The 18,691-nt window shown below is 35.9% G+C and overlaps 3 protein-coding genes across 4 annotated transcripts; all 3 read right to left on the bottom strand.

The window, feature by feature from the left end:
* Positions 1-844: 844 nt before the first annotated feature.
* LOC148921109 (PHD finger-like domain-containing protein 5A) lies at positions 845-2,515 on the bottom strand. The gene is made up of 2 exons (XM_089044230.1): positions 2,375-2,515; positions 845-1,372 (listed from the first exon to the last, which is right to left on the bottom strand). Exon 2 carries the CDS (start codon positions 1,328-1,330, stop codon positions 998-1,000), a length of 333 nt encoding a protein of 110 aa, XP_088900356.1. The 5' UTR covers positions 1,331-1,372; positions 2,375-2,515; the 3' UTR covers positions 845-997.
* Positions 2,516-3,279: 764 nt separating this feature from the next.
* On the bottom strand, positions 3,280-8,941 carry LOC103341711 (phosphoinositide phosphatase SAC8). Of its 2 annotated transcripts, none has more exons than XM_089054621.1 (20): positions 8,560-8,941; positions 8,395-8,478; positions 8,144-8,271; positions 7,937-8,028; positions 7,682-7,739; positions 7,134-7,190; positions 7,020-7,051; positions 6,751-6,833; positions 6,546-6,652; positions 5,955-6,041; positions 5,772-5,849; positions 5,384-5,448; positions 5,041-5,139; positions 4,840-4,939; positions 4,624-4,732; positions 4,454-4,526; positions 4,272-4,365; positions 4,091-4,165; positions 3,652-3,718; positions 3,280-3,542 (listed from the first exon to the last, which is right to left on the bottom strand). In XM_089054621.1, the coding sequence occupies exons 1-20, from the start codon at positions 8,711-8,713 to the stop codon at positions 3,415-3,417; spliced, it is 1,770 nt and encodes a 589-aa protein (XP_088910747.1). In that variant the 5' UTR covers positions 8,714-8,941; the 3' UTR covers positions 3,280-3,414. The 2 variants fall into 2 exon arrangements, with proteins under 2 accessions (XP_088910747.1, XP_088910741.1); XM_089054615.1 differs by having other exon boundaries at positions 8,395-8,475; positions 8,560-8,852.
* Positions 8,942-11,448: 2,507 nt separating this feature from the next.
* On the bottom strand, positions 11,449-12,912 carry LOC148921110 (F-box protein SKIP23-like). Its single transcript, XM_089041188.1, has one exon. The coding sequence runs from the start codon at positions 12,737-12,739 to the stop codon at positions 11,549-11,551; it is 1,191 nt and encodes a 396-aa protein (XP_088897314.1). The 5' UTR covers positions 12,740-12,912; the 3' UTR covers positions 11,449-11,548.
* Between the last annotated feature and the right edge of the window lie 5,779 nt (positions 12,913-18,691).

The following is an 18,691-nucleotide window of genomic DNA, read 5'->3' on the forward strand; positions in this document are numbered from 1 at the left end:
GTGAAGACAAGTCATCGTTTTTGGGAAGAAAAAAATAAAGTCATCGTTTTTGGGGAGTTAAAAACCCTCAAGGGAAGGACGCCTTTCCAACAGACAAATGTTTTTGATGCAAGTGGGTTAATGGCTAGGAAGGGAGGGGGGCAAAGTACCAAAAAAGAAGTTGAAGGGTGCTTTCTTTGTTTTTTTTGGTCTGAAAAGTTGAAGGGTGCTTAGGCACAGGGTTTGTGTGTGTGATGATGGGACAAACTAAATAAAGGGGGCAGTTCCAAGTGATTTTGCATGCAGTGAAGTTGGGGGCCGGGTGGCAGTTGGCTTGACTTTTAATGACGAGAAATTGGCTGTAGGATGAGAATTTGAGCAACAAGCAGTTAATTGGACTTTGTTTTGGTTTGATTGATGGGGTGGTGATATTTTAGGAGAAGCTTGTTTTGCCAATTGGCCATGTTGATCGGCCAACGGCGGTAAGTGGTGGCTACTACATGGCTAAGAATTTCCAATGAGGTTGAGACTTGTGTCATCTTAGCAACAATAAAACCATCTGTACCACCAACACAAATAGATCGATCATTAAATTGCATCTGAACAAAAATTACATCTCAGCTTTATGGAACCACCAATCAACAAAAACCCATTTCACAGCTTTGGTTTAAAGAAAAAAGAAAGAAAGAAAGGCCAAGTTCATCTATGGAATTTGAAATCACATATGGAATGGGGATTAACCGAAAGCTTTTAGACTCCCAAGTACACAAATTACGCGTGAGAATTACACGTCAGAAATTCCTTAACTAGACTTGATACAGAGAGAGTGAAGGTTTGATCATGGAAACATATCCAACATACAACAGACAACCCATCGCATCGGTCAAATATGAAGAAATACAAGCAGTAAGAAGCACATTTCCTAAGCAAAAGCACCTTATAGCAATATAGGCTAGCCTCAATGTTGAACAAAACAGAGTGATTTCATGAAGCTAAGCGAAACTTGCCCTGCTAATGATCATCTTTTCTTGAAACCATACTTTTTCCGTTCGTAGAAAAGATCTGTTTTGGCACTTCCCAGATTCACAATTTTTGGACACCCATCTCTATCTTTCTCCTGCTGAGTACACTCTTTGCAGTAATAAGCATCAGAAATTCCAACCCCTCCGCAGATAACACACCTTCCCTGGAAGGATCCATAGTTGCACTCATCGCAGACCCGAACAAGCGTGCATGGACGCACATAAGAGTCGCAGATTACACACTTACCATCACATTTTTCACACAACCTTCCAATAGCTATTCCTGGTTGCTTCCGGCACATAATCAGATCAGGATGATGCTTTGCCATGTTCCTGCAACAAGACTATGCTTGTCCTACAATAGATGCACCCTGAATCATCCATACATGGGTGTCAGTGATCTCCCAAAGAGAAGAGAACAAGCAGCAGCATTGCAGTTTATAAATCAACAAGATCAAAACTGAAATTGACTAGTGCAACTTGGTTATAAAATCCACTAGATTTTGTGCCCAAGTTCAGATTATTTACAAAATCAATTGCAATGCTTATGATAATGATAGTTCCAAACAACATATTTCTTAATTAATCATGTTGACGGGGCTAAAACCAACAAGGCTTTTGTGTTTTGGTTATGTTTATCAATAAACTTCAAAGCTGATTCCAAAAATTCAAAACTAACCGATTTTGCAAATCTGCATAATTTCAATAATCAACAGGGCAAGTAAAACAAAGAAAATGAGCTATCTGCTACAGTTCATGCCAAAGTGGTAGCATGCCAGAGTGTTCATATTCACAAGTCATGCAACCTATGGTGCAAATTAACATGGAGAATCAATCGACTACGATGATTTGCAAATTATTTTCTGTAGCAATACTCACTTATACAGAGAAACAAAAATAATTACAGTGGTTTAATTTCATAACATGAATTCATCACAGGGTAACAACTAACAGAGAATGTAGCTAAACCACGAAAATATTTCATTCACAGTCAAGGAAAAGCAGTTTATTGCCCCATCATTACAAAGGATGAACATGTCTCATTTTCTTTTGGTTGAATGTTTCCTTTTGGGTCTAAATTTTCTTTCAACTTAGGGGTGATTGTGATGTTTGTCTAATTCCCAATGTCAATTTTTTTACAGAAAGCAAAATTTGGGCTCAATAAGAGTGTAAACGAATCTACATAATTTGAACAGAACAGAACAACTCAAAGGGAATGCGGAAGATAATGAGATGTAGAAACATGGTAATCAAATGCGCATTTGGCCAGAACTTTTTAATATTAGTTGTATAAATCAAATTAAGCAGCGGTTTCTACAAACACGAAAACTAGAGATGGAGAACGAGAAGCAAAAGAAAAAACCATTCCTTACCGCAGCTGGAGAGGAGAGGAGAGGACTGATGAGAGCGAGGATAGCTGGAGGGGACTCGGAGGAGGGGCTGTTACTGTTCGAGATGAGAACAGAAGCGGGGGATTGGCCCGATTCGGAATAGGAGTGGGGCACGGCTGACTGAGAGAACGAGAATAGGGTTTATGTTATTTCGTTCCTCTTTCCTATCTTTTTCTGTTTTTTGGGGGTATATAAAGACAAAATAATGTTTAAAACAATAAATAAAAAAAGTATTTTTGAGGTTCAAACACTAATAAGTTAGTAAGTTAATTAACTAATTCAGTTTGGCTTGCTTCACAATATAAGTAGAAGAGGCTCACCCACCCACTAAAAAGTTAGTAATGGTGGTGGTGATCGCAACAATAGTGATGGTGGTGGTGGTAGCGGCCGTAGCGATGGTCGTGTCCATGGCAAGGTGGTGGCAGTGGCAGAGCCAGACTCGATTACATATGAGGGGCTAATTAGAATAACTTTTTCAAATTTTCTAAATTATTACATAATTAGATGTTAAATGATGAATGAGCTATATGGGGTTGGGGAGGCCATGGCGACCTCAGGCATACACCTAACTATGACTCTAGTTGTGGTAGTAGAGGTCATGATGGTGGAGGTGGTGGCGGGGGTGGTGGCAATAGTAGTGGGATTGATGGGGAAATTTTACCTAGTCGTTTTAAAATTGTCACCCTTGTGGAATTTTAGAAATGACATATACTTAGATGAATTTTAAAATTGTACTTATTGAGTAAATGTATTTGAATCTCAAATATACCACTTCTCCACCCTTCCCTAACCCATTTGAGCAACAACTCATGTCCAGATGTATTGAGTGCTTTAGCGGCTACAAAGAGAAGTAGACCTGAACAAGTTTTTAAGTAACTTAAATTACGTTTAACCATAAACCGCTTGCAATCAACTTGTATATATATCTCATGAATTACAAGGTTTAAAACAACAGTAACATAGTATTACATTTTCCACCATTTTCCAAAACTATCCATTTGAAGAAGTTCACAATGATGTTGTTAAACAAGTCTGCACAAGCGAGGCCTAGAACAGAATTGCCTTCCATTAGCTTTCACCACTGCCGCTATTCCAGCAGTCACCCCAGCCCAAAGCACAGAAGACATAAATTGCTGTGCATTTCGCCCCGCTGAAAATAGGATATAAATTTTTTCATGTCTTAGTGAACATAGAATAAAACTCGCACACAGATTCCATTGTAATAAAGATTACAGACAGAAATAAAAGAACAGCAATACCTTGCTGAAGTGTTACAGATGTCAGCGTCAAACCTCCAATTAACAAAGCTGATGCCACCGGTAGATACTGCAATATTTGTACTTCCATTAAAACTTGACTATAAATTCAATAAACCATCTTAAAAGTGGCAACAACAATCAAATGGCATGCAGGCATCAGCTAATACACTCCTTCCTACTGTTTTTATGCTTTGGTAATTTAGTAAACAAAAGGAGAATTCGAAGCATAAAATAAGGGGAAGAGTGCAAACAGACAAAACGAGAGTCTGAACGTCGCTACCTTCACCGTAAAGTGATGAGTTAAAATGAAGATGAAACGAAAAGATTTTCTTGTTATACTGAATGTTGCAGGACTTGAATAACAAATTGTAAAGAGCTGAAAATGGACAACAAAATTATTCGGGCACTAAAATTTCTCAGAAAGATTCCAAATACTTACAGAAAAAGAATCAGTCTGGAATGGTGAACCATCCCTTCTAACTGTATAGCGGCCACTGATAAGATCCATAGCATCCTGAAAACATTTGAAACTATTTAAGCAACTACGATTAACTAGCAGTTACTCTCTTCTATACAGAAGCGATATTTCATATTGAGAAAGATAGAGGCAGGCAGATTACCTGCCGAATGCCATCATGAAAATTATTCAAATAATATCTTGAAAGAGCACTCATCCCATCTTTCAGTATTCCTCCAAATGTCTGTTTTCCATATCTGCAGTAATGTGGACTCAGTGTATGATACAAAAAGGATATACATAGTTACCATAATTCTTGAAAATTATAGTATAAGTTGAACGCACCTAACCAGGTCCCCTTTCAGGGCATAAGTCCCAGCATATTCGAGGCTTATCTCGTCACCTTGCTCAGCCCACACTAAAGCAACAGAGTTCAGTATAAGGCTAAAAAATAACTACAGACATCGTCTGACTCATTATGGAACATGGGATATAATATAATAAGAATTCCATACATGCTCTAAATTTTTGATAATCTTCTGCAAACATAGAAATGCATTCAGAAGAATCAAGCACTCCAATCCTCTGCAACTGTGCATCTAGAGACTTCTGAGCCAAGTAACTCTGCATAATAAGATTTGGAGGAAGCAGTAAAAAATATTAAAGCTCATTTTAATCATGGCCAGCACAAATCATGAAAAGCAATTACACTAGATAATTCTCATATAAACCTGAGTAACATTCGTCCTATCAAGGCAATCAATGCAGTTAGATCTGACAATCCCTTTCTGCTCCTCCAGTATGCTTCCTTTCGCATCTATGAGCAAGTATCTGCTCCGCTGGAATAGTAATGATTAAAAACAGTATTACAGAGAGCCAGCATACCTGGATATGGGCATAGTTAATTCAATCTGACATTACGCTTTCATTACCCTTGCTTTTCAAATTGCTCCGAGATTTGCTCATATAAAAGCTTTAGGTTTTCAAAGTTTGAGTTCCCACAGACATGATGAAAGTCAAATGAAATGTATCTGCAATAAACACAAAAACTATTAAGTCAAAAACAAAATCTCAATTCCAGACGATAGATTATTTATAACAAGAAAAACAGAAACATTAAGCTAGTGATATAATTAGTAGCCAATGGGTGAAGATAATGACAAAATGGAGGCTTGAATACGTAAACAGAATAACAAAAAAGAAATCTACTTGAAGTGGGAGAGTGACTCAGTTGGGGATCAACATAATTACATACAAAAAAGTGCAAATTGTCACCTCACATTTGGCAGATTTTGTGCTTCGGCAGAAAATGCCATGCTTAGTTGACCTTCATCACCATACTACAGATAAAATAAATGGAAACTGGTATATAAACTGGAAACATATGAAACAACATATATCTCGCATAACAGTTAAACTAAAAGGAGGTCAAACTTGTGTAGCACAAATAACTAGAATTTAAAAATAAAAATAAGTAAAAAAACTGTCATATTCAGCAAATCCTGGAGCCACAATGGTGATTCTGTCTTATGAACAAAATTTGTAATCTTTTCAGCTGGCCAAATTCTTCCTCTTCACAGATATAGTAGCTTAACAGTGAAGCTAAATTAGTGTGGAAGATTTATTCTTTCAAAGTATAACATAAAAGAGAAGAAACCCTTACTTTATCAGTTAGGTCTACAGCTATTATCTCTCCATATCTTTGGAAAAGATCAAAGAAATGGCGCTCCACAACATTTGACTGCAGATAGATGGGAAAATTCAAAACACAACTCTAACAAGGGAGCTGCACCGAAGCCAGAAGAAAAGAGAAAGGACGGGTGGTTGCATATTGGACAAAATTTACCGTCTGCTCATGATCAATAACTTTAAGTTGTGGTTTATAGCTCAAGTCAACAATTTGCTCCCAAAGAAGTGGAATTGAACCTCGAATCTGAAAACATATGAAAAAGTATAATGCATTTTTTTTAAAAAAAAGAAAAAGGAAATAAGTCTTCTCATATTAAATGATGACAATAAATGCTCAAAACCTTCTGTCTACTATCAATCTAAGGATTGATTGTGAAACAGCTTATGCCATTTAGAAAGTACTTTATCTAGAAGTGTCTAGATGCACAAAAATTGGAAATATGAATCCGTCCTTGTTAAACTATACATTTGTTTCACTCATGTGAGGGCCAGTTCATAAAGATTAGAAAAGAGAAAAAAGTTCTACCATTATGATTTTGCTCAGATAAAAAAGGAGCACTGATTATACTTTTCCAAAAAGTTTCATCCTCAGCCAACTTAGTTGATCATGTGTGTAATGAGCCCAAGATATAAGCTGATGCCCTATTAAACTTAGGAACATAACGTAAATGTACATATTCAGTTACAGAACTGCTAATACTATTCCCTAAGCACACAATTATTTTCTGAACCTCCAAATTGGGATTACCTGCAATAATGAGGACCTGAAACCTTCACACTCCACCAACTGCTCAGTTTCAATAAAATTAGCTACATCTCCTTCAAGGTTAGCTCCTCTTCTCCACATTCTTGTGCCTGGTGACCACATTATAGTATCTCATGCTTAGATCTTTTATAACTAGTTGATACAGACACAAAGTCTACAAGAATCAATCATCTCTATAAAATTGTACCTAGACGTCGCGTACATCTCCTTGAGAATATTGTAAGTGTGGCAGGTGAGCCTTTTAGCTTAAGCTGTGCAGCCTGGAAGCTTAAATGTAGGTTAAAGAAATACCATACCATTCCCCAATTGAATATATTACAAACCTAATTTCAGAATCTTCATCCCCCTTACATGGGCGCACATATGAATAGCACAGAGAGAGAGAGAGAGAGAGAGAGAGAGAGAGAGAGAAATCTTAAGTAATAGACATAAGGAACCAGTAGCTTCAGGATATTTCCTTGTAGTATAGGAATAATGAACCCATCAAGCTGCCATGAGAGAATAAATGTGAATCAGCGAAAAGTTTTCTGAGTTTGAAGAACTGACAACTTTTGGAAATGTCTTTGTAACCTTATACTCAATAAGTTCGTCCAAAAGATTTCTGTTCCAAACAAATCGAGGGTCAGCCTGGAAACAAAAACAAAATTAAAAGCTCAAACTCCTGACCTAGCAATTAGTAATTATAGATCATATTGTAAATGAGAAAAACATTTGACGGGGACTAAAATAGCATAAGAAAAAGATTGGAAAATATCCATGAAAAGTAACATTTCTCTCCTCTATCTCCTTCTCTTTCTTTAAAATTCACTTCTTGGTTTATGACCAAGCATTTCCCCCTTCATCTCTGTTCTATCCCTTTCTCTTTTTTCTTCTATTCTTTCTAGTTTCCTTCTCTCAAAGCTCTCCTCTTGGTTCTATGCCAGCTAGCCCTTCTTTTCCTTTTTTTCCCTCTCACTTAGACAGAGTTGAGAATACCTGTAAACTAAACCCGAGGCCTAATATCCATCACGTTACATATATGGGACAATAGCTTATATGCACCTGATATATCTGACATGGATTACTTCCAGGAAATAATCAATTCAAGATAAACCAAATACTCCACGTTTCCAACTAACCTGCTTCCATATTGGTTTGGCCATCCATCCTTCCATTAACTTATGTCTTCTTTGAAAACTGGTAGAAATGATCAAATATGTGTAATTAGCGTAAATTGACATGATACTTAACCAAAAAGAAGCACAAACTTACATGATACACGTCTGAATGTAATCACAGAATAATGACGAAAACAGCGGTATTCTACTCAAACAGCACCCTAATAGGTATGAAAACTTTTAAATTGTGTTTGAACACTAGGTATAAGAATTTACTTTAATGTAATATCTGTTTGGTAAGAAAAGTACAGCCCTGGAGTTGATTGGACTGTTTTCAACAGAGCCATGAAGTAAGCTTCATCCTTTTTCTGCACAAAGACATCAGAAGCTTTCAGACAAGACTCAAAACTCTAAAAATCCCGAGAGACGCTCAAATTAGCTTTGTATTATCGATTAAAAGAAGTAAAAATAAAAAAACTTCACCTCTTGAAGAGTTGAATTCTTCAAAACCTCATTGCAGGACAGAAACTTCATAGAGGTTACTCGGTAAACAGGGAAGCCAAGAAAGGCCCCGACTTCGGTCCTCGAAGTTATTACAAGTACATAATTTCCTGCACCAAATACATGAATTATTCAAAGAAACATCATTGCATCTAAATAGCTCAAGCTGAAATTCAAGATGCAAGTTTTCAAAACAAAATCCAATACACAAAATCTGCCAAGCAATTAACTACCTGCAAGCAATCTGATGGTTCCCGCCACACCATATATCGTAGAGGTTTTGGTTGGTCTTGCAGAAGAAGAAGAAGAATCACCTTCTAATAATAAACAACAAGCACATGAATTCAGAAAAATTAGAAAAAATTGAAATTCCATCAATAAAGCTAAAAAATTTATACCATTAAGTGGTTCAATGGTCCCGTCACGGCGGTCGATCGAGAAGCCTTGATCTGGAGCCTCGACGGATTTGATCACGAACTTGTCCTGAAACTCTTGCAATTCTAACTGCTCGTAGAGCTTGAATTTAGCTCTAGGACAAGATCCACCGTCCATTTCCGCAAACACAATAACTCTAAAATTATCGTTCTATATTGATCGAAGAAGAAAATGGTGGTTGCCAATTTGGAAATATCCAATTTACAGACTCCTCCCTCTGTTTTAGGCTTCAGCTGATAACCAATGTCGAAGACGATGAAATGTATTAAAAGACGTTATTACCCCTAATGACTTTGTGATTGTTCAGGGATTTGGAGACAATTGAGGGAACAAAATCATAATTTTGTGATTTATCGTCTGTGAGCCGTGAGGGCAGGGGCAGCTGTGAGATGCTTGGTTTTCTGCGTCTATGCAAGAGCAATGATTATCTACGTACAACTGTACCGTAATCAGTTACAACAGATATGCTCGAGCTCGAGGTGACAGGAGTGGATGACGTGGTAACATCTGGGTCGCGTCAAAGAGTCAGTGCGCTGAAAATGAAAGGTATATATTATTGTGCAGCCAAAAACACTTTGCATTGCGTACACGTACTCTGAACCTTTTTCCTTCCTGTGGGTTGAGTAAGACTTGGAAACAGGAGATGGACTGCCTTAAAGCGTACAGCCGCGCGGCTATACTCCTTAAATATATTATTATATTATGTTCACGGGATATAGCCGGGCGGCTATACTGAGGTATTTTGTTTTTTCTTTTTAAAAGTTTGTATAAGGGGTATAGCCGCCTGGCTATACGGAGGCCCTTTTTAAATTTTTTTTAAAAATAGTATAGCCGCGCGGCTATATTATTATAATCAGCCGATCGGCTATACTCTTTAAATATATTATTATATTTATATTTAAGGAGTATAGCCGCTCCGCTCAGCTATACAGAGGTCTTTTTTTTTTTTCTTTCTTTACTTTAATTTTTTTAAAAATATATATATTAAAACAAATTCCCACAATAATAATATTCTTCTTTTTGGTTTGAACTTCAAGTGCGTAATTTGGAAGCTATTTGGCAGGTTTTTAAAACTATTAGGTGTATAAGATTATTATGACTTGGGTTTGTTTATATATAGCCTATTTATTTATTTTGGGTAAATTTCATTCTAATTCGTGGAATAGGAAAGAAAGCAAAGCCATGGCCTTGTCATGACTTGCGGATTTAGGCCTCAATATGCTAATTTCTAACTCTCATTAATTTCTAAGAGAATGCCGGTGTTGATGCCTTGTTGCAAATGAACTATAATGAATTCTTGAAGATGCGAGTTTCTTTTGAATTGGGTTACACAAAAATGCGGCAATTGTGAGACGAGTGGCAGGCGCTCTGGATTCGAACGATGAATTTGTCACAACCGTCGTGCAAAACCTGCTTCTTATTTTTATTTCATTGCAGTTTGTTATTTTATAACTTTTAGTAGTGTAATTGTGTGAACTCACTTTTTCTCTCTGTCTCTATTTTGGTCATCAGTTTTGTCAGTTTACGTAATTAACAAAAAAATATTTAATTTAAATGTAATAAGATTATGCCCTAATGACGCATTTGATGTAATTATTTTATAATTAAGTAAATTGACACAGTATGAACAGAACTACATGATGGATGACTTGTGCACTGACACAGGATGAACAGAACAACATGACTTCCCCAAATCCCCCTTTATTTCTCATCCATTGTATTCAATTGCCCCTTCCTCCACCCCTTTCCTCTTATCTCCTTCCCCCCCAACCTACTCTATTCAAATCCCTTCTCTACGGTCTCGGTATTGTCCCTTCCCGCTGAAATTTTGCCCTCCTTATTGATCTGCTTCACCTTGTGGTCGCTTGCTAGCCCAACAAGAGATTTTTCGCATAACTGTGAAGATGCGTAGAGTCCGAGCTTTTGCTCTTGCTCGGGTGCTTGCACCACCTCCTTTTACTATGTTGATCTTTGTTTGGTTTTTGTGTTCGTTCTAGTGATTTGTCAATTTTGATTTGGAAGGTGATAATCTTCATGTGGCTGGCTTTTTTTTTTTTTTTTTGTCATATTTATGTAATATGTGAGATTTTAAGGTATTTGTGCGGATATATGGGTTGTGGGGTTTTTTTCCCAGTGATGTCGTCTCAGTGTTGACGACGGCGGCTCGGTTGAGTTTTGTTTAGGGTTTGTTTGCTATCTTGGCCTTGATTTGGGCTTAATGCCTTTTGGGCCTTAAGCTTGTTGCTTTTCTTTTGCATTTTATTTGGGCCTCTTGCCTTTTTGCTTTGTTGCTAAGCTTAGTTAGCTGTTGTATTGTTGTGTCCTTTTGTGGGTTTCTAATGAAATCTACTTCCGACCCATAAAAAAAACTCATAGTTATCATGGGGTTATGAGCTTCCCCCCCTTATGTCCCAGACTTCAATTGAGTTCCTTCTCGTGGACAGCCATTGTTGAATGCAATGTCACTATAGCTGCCGTCATAATCCCCACCGTTTAGGCCGTTCCATCTCATTCCATGCTTGTCTCCTTGCTTGCATAATGATAATGTTGTCGCAAGAAACAAAAACGTTAACTACTTGGGTTTTGTAATATGGAAGTTAAATCGGGTTCTTGCATATATAATTTTGGACTCCATATAAGAGTCATATTAGTAGATTCCCCCACTCAAAATCGGGTTCTTGCATTTGACCCATCAACTAAAAGGCTTAATAATTTTAGAGAACGAGTCTTAGGTCAAGAAACAATTTCAATATTTGGGAATAATGTTGATTAAAGGTGTTAGGTTTTTCTCTTGGCATAAAAAATATAAAAAAATATATATAAAAAAACTCATAGGAATAGCACGAGACACATAACTGTACAACTTGTAGAGACTTATTATTAAAAATTATTTGTATCATAAGCCTACCCCTTACATGTTCAACAGAAACAAAAATATGATTGATGCCAACATCACCAAGGACTAGGCACAATCCAAACGGCTGGTGAATAACTAAAGTTATTCGCTCCAGTTATAGAGTATTGCTTAACAACTTTAGTTTCAAAGTTGTACACTCCTCGAACATGAATATCAATAATATCACCACCATGTGAATGCTCATGATACTCATCTGCGAAGTAAATTGAGTTTTCTTTCAATTTTGGCAATTTCTGGGTGGATAATGACATTGCCGGTTGATTTTTGGCCAAAAATAAAGCACAATCACGCAAACATTCCACCTTCTCCCACGTTTTGGCAGCAATGTTTAACTCGTAGACATCAAATTTCTCTGTTCCTCTGCCATTGTCCCCCAACCATTCTCGCTCCACAAGCAAAAGCTCACCCATTGACTCCACCAACCATTTTTTATCCCCCATCATGGTTCCGTGAAAACCATTCCGAGCCATGGAAGGTCGAAAATGCATGATCTTCGTGGGATTATTATTATTATAGGTGTCCCCGAAGTCCCAAACTTGAATTGAGTGGTCTTTGGACAGTGCAAATAAATGACCATTGTTGCGTAGTAGGATATCAAAATAATGATCATGTGAACCCTCTAATTCAGTCCATGCTGTAGCGTTTTCTCCTCCTCTGCCGTGCTGATAGAATGCTAACCTTGTCGGTACGTTCAAGGTCTCATGAATTACCACAACGACAAAGTTGTTGTTGCGAGAGGGGTCTGAGGAAAGCACAATTTTACGGATTGGAGACCCACGCGGCAAGGAAGGAAGCGTCCTGCTTTTTCTAGAAATTGGATTGAAAAGACGAATTTCGCCCAATGTCCAAGCCCTCTTCCCCATCACCAGCCACCCATGTGATGAACCCAAAAAGGAATCGACTCCAAGAAAGCCTTGAGACGCTTCCGTCTTGTAAACCTTCTTCTCTGCAAGGCTGGAGAAGCATATGCCATTCCCAATCCAACCCCATCGCGTGGAGGGGTACATGAGCCCTGGATATTGAGGCAACGGGGCGGAGGTATACGATCTTGCAGAGCGGTTCCAAGAAGAACAGACGGCTTTGAAGCGACTGATGTCCATGAAATTAGGAGCGAGCTTTTTCACGATCAACCCTAACAGCTCAGTTGGGAGCTCATCAGCCCACTTATTTGGTGTTGTGCTTGAATATTTTAGCCTCCTCCTTTTGGCGGAATGAGTAGAAGCCATAGCGATTGCTGCTGCTGCTGATGATATTGGGATATGATTCCCAAGTATTTACATGTATTTATAGGCGGCGCTTATGATATAATTCCTATTTGAATTAGGATATAGAGTCTTTTCCCATCCTAATGAGGATTTGTATTTAAAGAGATCTTTTCCCCTCCTAACGAGGATTTGTATTACTCCACGTGTCCTTTGTGGGATCGAAAGAAAACGTTGTTGTGTCACTAGGGATCGGCTGACCGGCTGGCTATACTGTTAAATTTTATTTATAGAGTACAGCTGACCGTGTACTGTTAAAATATCTATTTATGGAGTATAGCCGTACGGATATACTGTTAAAACTTCTATAAAAAGAGTATAGCCGCCTGGCTATACGCTTAAAATATTCTACACTATAGCAAAGAAATTAGTTTTTGTTATTTAACTAAGGGGAAATTAGAGAGAAATAAGTGGAAGAGAAAGACGAGAATTTGTTGCAGATACCAAATTCCAGCAAATAAAATAATGAATCCTGGTGGCTATACTGAGGTGTTTTGTTTTTTGTTTTTTAATTTTTTAAGGAGTATAGCCGCTCAGCTATACAGAGGTCCTTTTTTTTCTTTTCTTTACTTTAATTTTTCCGGGCAGATTGGTCATTTGAATTTTAAAAATAATAAAAAATTAAAGCAAATTCCGACAATAATAATATTCTTCTTTTTGGTTTGAACTTCAAGTGCATAATTTGGAAGCTATTTGGCAGGTTTTTAAAACTATTAGGTGTATAAGATTATTATGACTTGCTAATTTCATTCTAATTCGTGGAATAGGAAAGAAAGCAAAGCCATGGCCTTGTCATGTCTTGCTGATTTGGGCCTCAATATGCTAATTTCTAACTCATTAATTTCTAAGAGAATGCCGGTCTTCGGTTAATTTGCCTATAGATGAGGATGCCGGCGTTGATGCCTTGTTGCAAATGAAATGAACTATAATGAAATCTTGAAGATGGGAGTTTAATTGGACTACACAAAAATGCGGGAATTGTGAGACGAGTGGCAGGCGTTCTGGATTCAAAAACGATGAATTTGTCACAACCGGCAGTCGTGTCAAAGACGAGTGTCAGTTTACATAATTAACAAAAAAATATTTAATTTAAATGTAATAAGATTATGCCCTAATGACGCATTTGATGATATTATTTTATAATTAAGTAAATTGACGGATATGGAACCTGCCTTAGATGTGACTTTGGCAAAATACATACGTTTGAAATTGAAAGGATAAAAACTAAAATTGTTATCATTAAAGTCAAAATCCATTTCATTTTTGGAATATGTACTTTTTAGCTTATTAGTAGTATTTTCTTATAGCTATATTTTGTTGAATGTTAATTCTAACTATATCAAGAGCAAAGTCAAAGCAAATGGGAGAAAACGACAACCATGCACACTTGGGCCTTTTCCTCATTCGATCCGGAGGCCAAAATACAAACATTTGAAATTGAAAGGGTAAAAACTAAAATTGTTATCATTAAAGTCAAAATACATTGTTACTACGAGCATGCTGTATATTGAACATCGCCAGAATAATGCAAGACTGGTAGCGATGAGAGTATTATCAACAATACTAGTGCTGCTTGCTACAAGTAGAAGAAGAGTCCTCCTCCTCCTCCTCGGTCGGCGGCGGCGGCGGCAGCACGTAGTAGTCATGATGAGTGGCAATTTGTTCCCTCGTCCGATTCAAACAGTTTGTGATGATATCAAGGTGATGCTTTGTCGAACTCAATTCGTGTACCCTGAATTCAAGGTATTGCTTTGAAAAATTACAACCAGTGTTGCCTACGCCCAGCCTCTCCACCTTCTTGCCCACCCTCTCCACCTCTGACTCCACTTCCTTAATATAATCTATCATTTTTTGTTGGAACTCCTCAAAGAATTTAGCTTCGTCCATTAACTTCTCATGAGTAGTCTTAGCCATAGCATCAGCTCTTCCGTCCATTATAAATTGAATTATGAAGATAGGTATGTGCACCTATGACAACAAGTTGGAACTGGAAGGGATGCAAAATCTATAAATTGAATTCTCGAATGATGGATGATGTTCATACAAATTGAAATACAAGAGTATTTATAATGAAGAAAACCTAATCCTACTAGGAGTAGGATTTCTACTAAGAGTATTTATAATTAAGAGAACCTAATCCTACTAGGAGTAGGATTCCTACTAAGATTATTTATAATTAAGAAAACCTAATCCTACTAGGAGTAGGATTCCTACTAAGACTACTAGTTAGAAATCCTAGTCCTATCCGGACTAAAAATTAAATTAAGCAACTACGATCCGTAGCATCCTGAACACATTTAAAACTATTTAAGCAACTACGATTAACTAGCAGTTACTCTCTTCTATGCAGATGCGATATTCCATATTTGAGAAAGATAAGAGGCAGGCAGATTACCCGACAAATGCCATCATGAAAATTATTCAAATAATATCTTGAAACAGCACTCATCCCATCCTTCAGTATTCTCCAAATGTTTGTTTTCCATATCTGCGGTAATGTGGACTCAGTGTATGATACAAAAAGGATATACATAGTTACCATAATTCTTGAAAATTATAGTATAAGTTGAACGCACCTAACCAGGTCCCCTTTCAGGGCATAAGTCCCAGCATATTCGAGGCTTATCTCGTCACCTTGCTCAGCCCACACTAAAGCAACAGAGTTCAGTACACTGGGCATAAGTCCTAGCGTACGTATGTGTATAATACAAGTATTAAATGGGGAAATGCTAAATTCTTTATACGGGTAATAACTCTGGGAAAGTAAAAAATCAAAAGGGGACAATAGCTATACCATGGTAATGGCCTAAACGTAATGGATACTGCTCCAGACTAGTATTATCGACAAAGGAAAATCGGGGAGAAAAAAATTAAAAAACAAAAAGGCACCCATTAGATATTTAAAGAGTACAGCCACTCTACAAATAGAATATTTTAAAGGTACAGCCGCCCGGCTATACTCTATAAATACCATAATTTGAATTTCTCTTTTTTAATTACTTATGTTTTAATTATTGTTTACATAGTGAATAATTAGTATTTAATACAAATTATTCACTAGAGAAATAATAGTTAGAACATAATTACTAAAGAAAGTAATTAAATCAGGCTAGGATATTATTCAATTACTGAAAATAATTTTTTTAAAAATTATTGACCTAAAGATACTACGTTTATATTTATTTTTTTAAGAAAACCTCTCCCTACGAAATTTTGTCGGCAGAGGTCTATGCCGACAAAAGTTGCTGGATTAGGTTTTCCACGAAATTAAATCAGAGGTATTTTCGTCGGAGAGGTCTCATTTTTTAAATTTCATGAAATTTCGGGGAGAGGTTGTTTTGCTTTTTATTTTTAAATTTTTAAAATTTTAAAATATAAAATTTGTTTCTTTACTTTTGTTTTTTGGCCAACTTCTTTAATTTAATACATGTAATTAGGTAATACTTTAGCCTTTTTTTTTAATTACTTTAATTAGTAATTATGTTTTACTTATTATTTATTTAGTGAATATTTAGATATTGTAATGATTTTGTAAATTACTTGGTAAATAGTAATTAATTGTTTGAATTATTTTGTGGACTTTGTTTTTCGTTCTTTGATATTGAATAATCATTAAAATAGGTGTGTACTTGTACAATAAGTGTATTATACACTTGCTCGTTAACTATATAAAATTTTTGACATTTCAATTTGAGAAACTTAAATACCAGTATGTTTAGTATAAAGACTAAGTTTTCCTTTCAGTGCTCCTTAACTATATAAAGACTTGTATATATTATAAGTTAGATATGTAAATACTTGTAAACAATCAACATAATGAAACAAGTCATGTAGATTGAAATTTAGATATATACCTGAATTTAAATTGAGATTTCAATTTGACTATTTGATTTTGAGTGCCCTTTATGATTTTTTTTTTCCCTTAGCCCTTTATGAATTTAGGAATTAGTGTTTTGGATTTTTGATATTGAAATCCTTGATATTGGAAAAAAATAAATTAAAGGATTGAAAATAAGAGTCAAAGTGATAGATTGGTGATGATTATTATTACTTAGAAAATATGAGTTTAAAAAGGAGGAGACATGAATTTTTATTTCTTTTATTGTTGCGGTTACAATAGAAAAAAAAAAAAAACAAAACCAAAGTAAAACTGCAATCATTGATGTACATAAGTGGGCCTCGACCCCGTGCCATAAGTAGAAGTTATGGTGCACCAAACACAAGGCTGCCAAACCCGTCGTTGTGTAAATGCCCTACTCGGGTTTTATATATCTAATATATAACATATCAATATATATATAATATACATTAAAAAATTTGGGGGCCTTAAAAAATTGGGGGCCCTGTGCAGTGGCATCACTTGCACACCCTCAAGGCCGCTCATATCTAGAGACTTCTGAGCCAAGTAACTCTGCATAATAAGATTTGGAGGAAGCAGTAAAATATATTAAAGCTCATTTTAATCATGGCCAGCACAAATCATGAAAAGCAATTACACTAGATAATTCTCTTCTAAACCTGAGTAACATTCGTCCTGTCAAGGCAATCAATGCAGTTAGATATGACAATCCCTTTCTTCTCCTCCAGTATGCTTCCTTTCGCATCTATGAGTAAGCACCTGCTCCGCTGGAATAGTAATGATTAAAAACAGTATTACAGAGAGCCAGCATACATGGATATGGCCATAGTTAATTCAATATGATATTACGCTTTCATTACCCTTGCTTTTCAAATTGCTCCGAGATTTGCTCATACAGAGACTAGTCTTATCGACAAAGGAAAATCATGGAGAAAAAATTTTAAAAACAAAAAAGCACCCATTAGATATTTAAAGGGTATATTTTAAAGGTACAGCCGCCCGGCTATACTCTATAAATACCATAATCTGAATTTCTCTTTTTTAATTACTTATTTTATAATTATTGTTTACTTAGTGAATAATTAGTATTTAATACAAATTATTCACTAGAGAAATAATAGTTAGAACATACATACTAATGAAAGTAATTAAATCAGGCTATAGGATATTATTCAATTACTGAAAATATTTTTTTTCAAAAAAAATTATTGACCTAAGGATACTAAGTTTATATTTATTTTTTTAAGAAAACCTCTCCAGACGAAATTTTGTCGGCAGAGGTCTATGCTGACAAAATTTGCAGGATTAGGTTTTCCCGATGAAATTTCGTTGGCAGAGATATTTTCGTGAGAGGTCTCTTATGAAATTTCTACAAAAATTTCGTCGGGAAAGGTTGTTTTGCCTTTTATTTTTAAAATTTTAAAATATAAAATTTGTTTCTTTACTTTTGTTTTTTGGCCAACTTCTTTAATTTAATACACGTAATTAGGTAATACTTTAGCCTTTTTTTAAATTACTTTAATTAGTAATTATGTTTTACTTATTATTTATTTAATGAATATTTAAATATTTTAATGATTTTGTAAATTACTTGGTAAATAGTAATTAATTGTTTTGAATTATTTTGTGGACTTTGTTTTTCGTTCTTTGATATTGAATAATCATTAAAATAGGTGTGTACAATACGTGTATTATACGTTTGCTTTCATTATAACGAGTCTTTAAGACGTATACAAAAAATGGAAGTATTATTGAAAAATACGTACGTATGTGTATAATACAAGTATTAAATGGGGAAATGCTAAATTCTTTATACGCGTAATAACTCTGGGAAAGTAAAAAATCGAAAGGGGACAATAGCTATACCATGGTAATGGCCTAAACGTAATGGATACTGCTCCAAACTCGTCTTATCGACAAAGGAAAATCATGGAGAAAAAAATTTAAGAAACAATAAGGCACTCATTAGATATTTAAAGAGAATAGCCGTGCGGTTATACCCTACAAACAGAATATTTTAAAGGTACAGCTGCCCAGCTATACTCTGTAATATTCAA

The sequence above is a fragment of the Prunus mume genome, linkage group LG1 (genome assembly GCF_029339155.1).
Source record: "Prunus mume cultivar Tortuosa linkage group LG1, ASM2933915v1, whole genome shotgun sequence".
Classification (NCBI taxonomy): Eukaryota; Viridiplantae; Streptophyta; class Magnoliopsida; order Rosales; family Rosaceae; genus Prunus; species Prunus mume.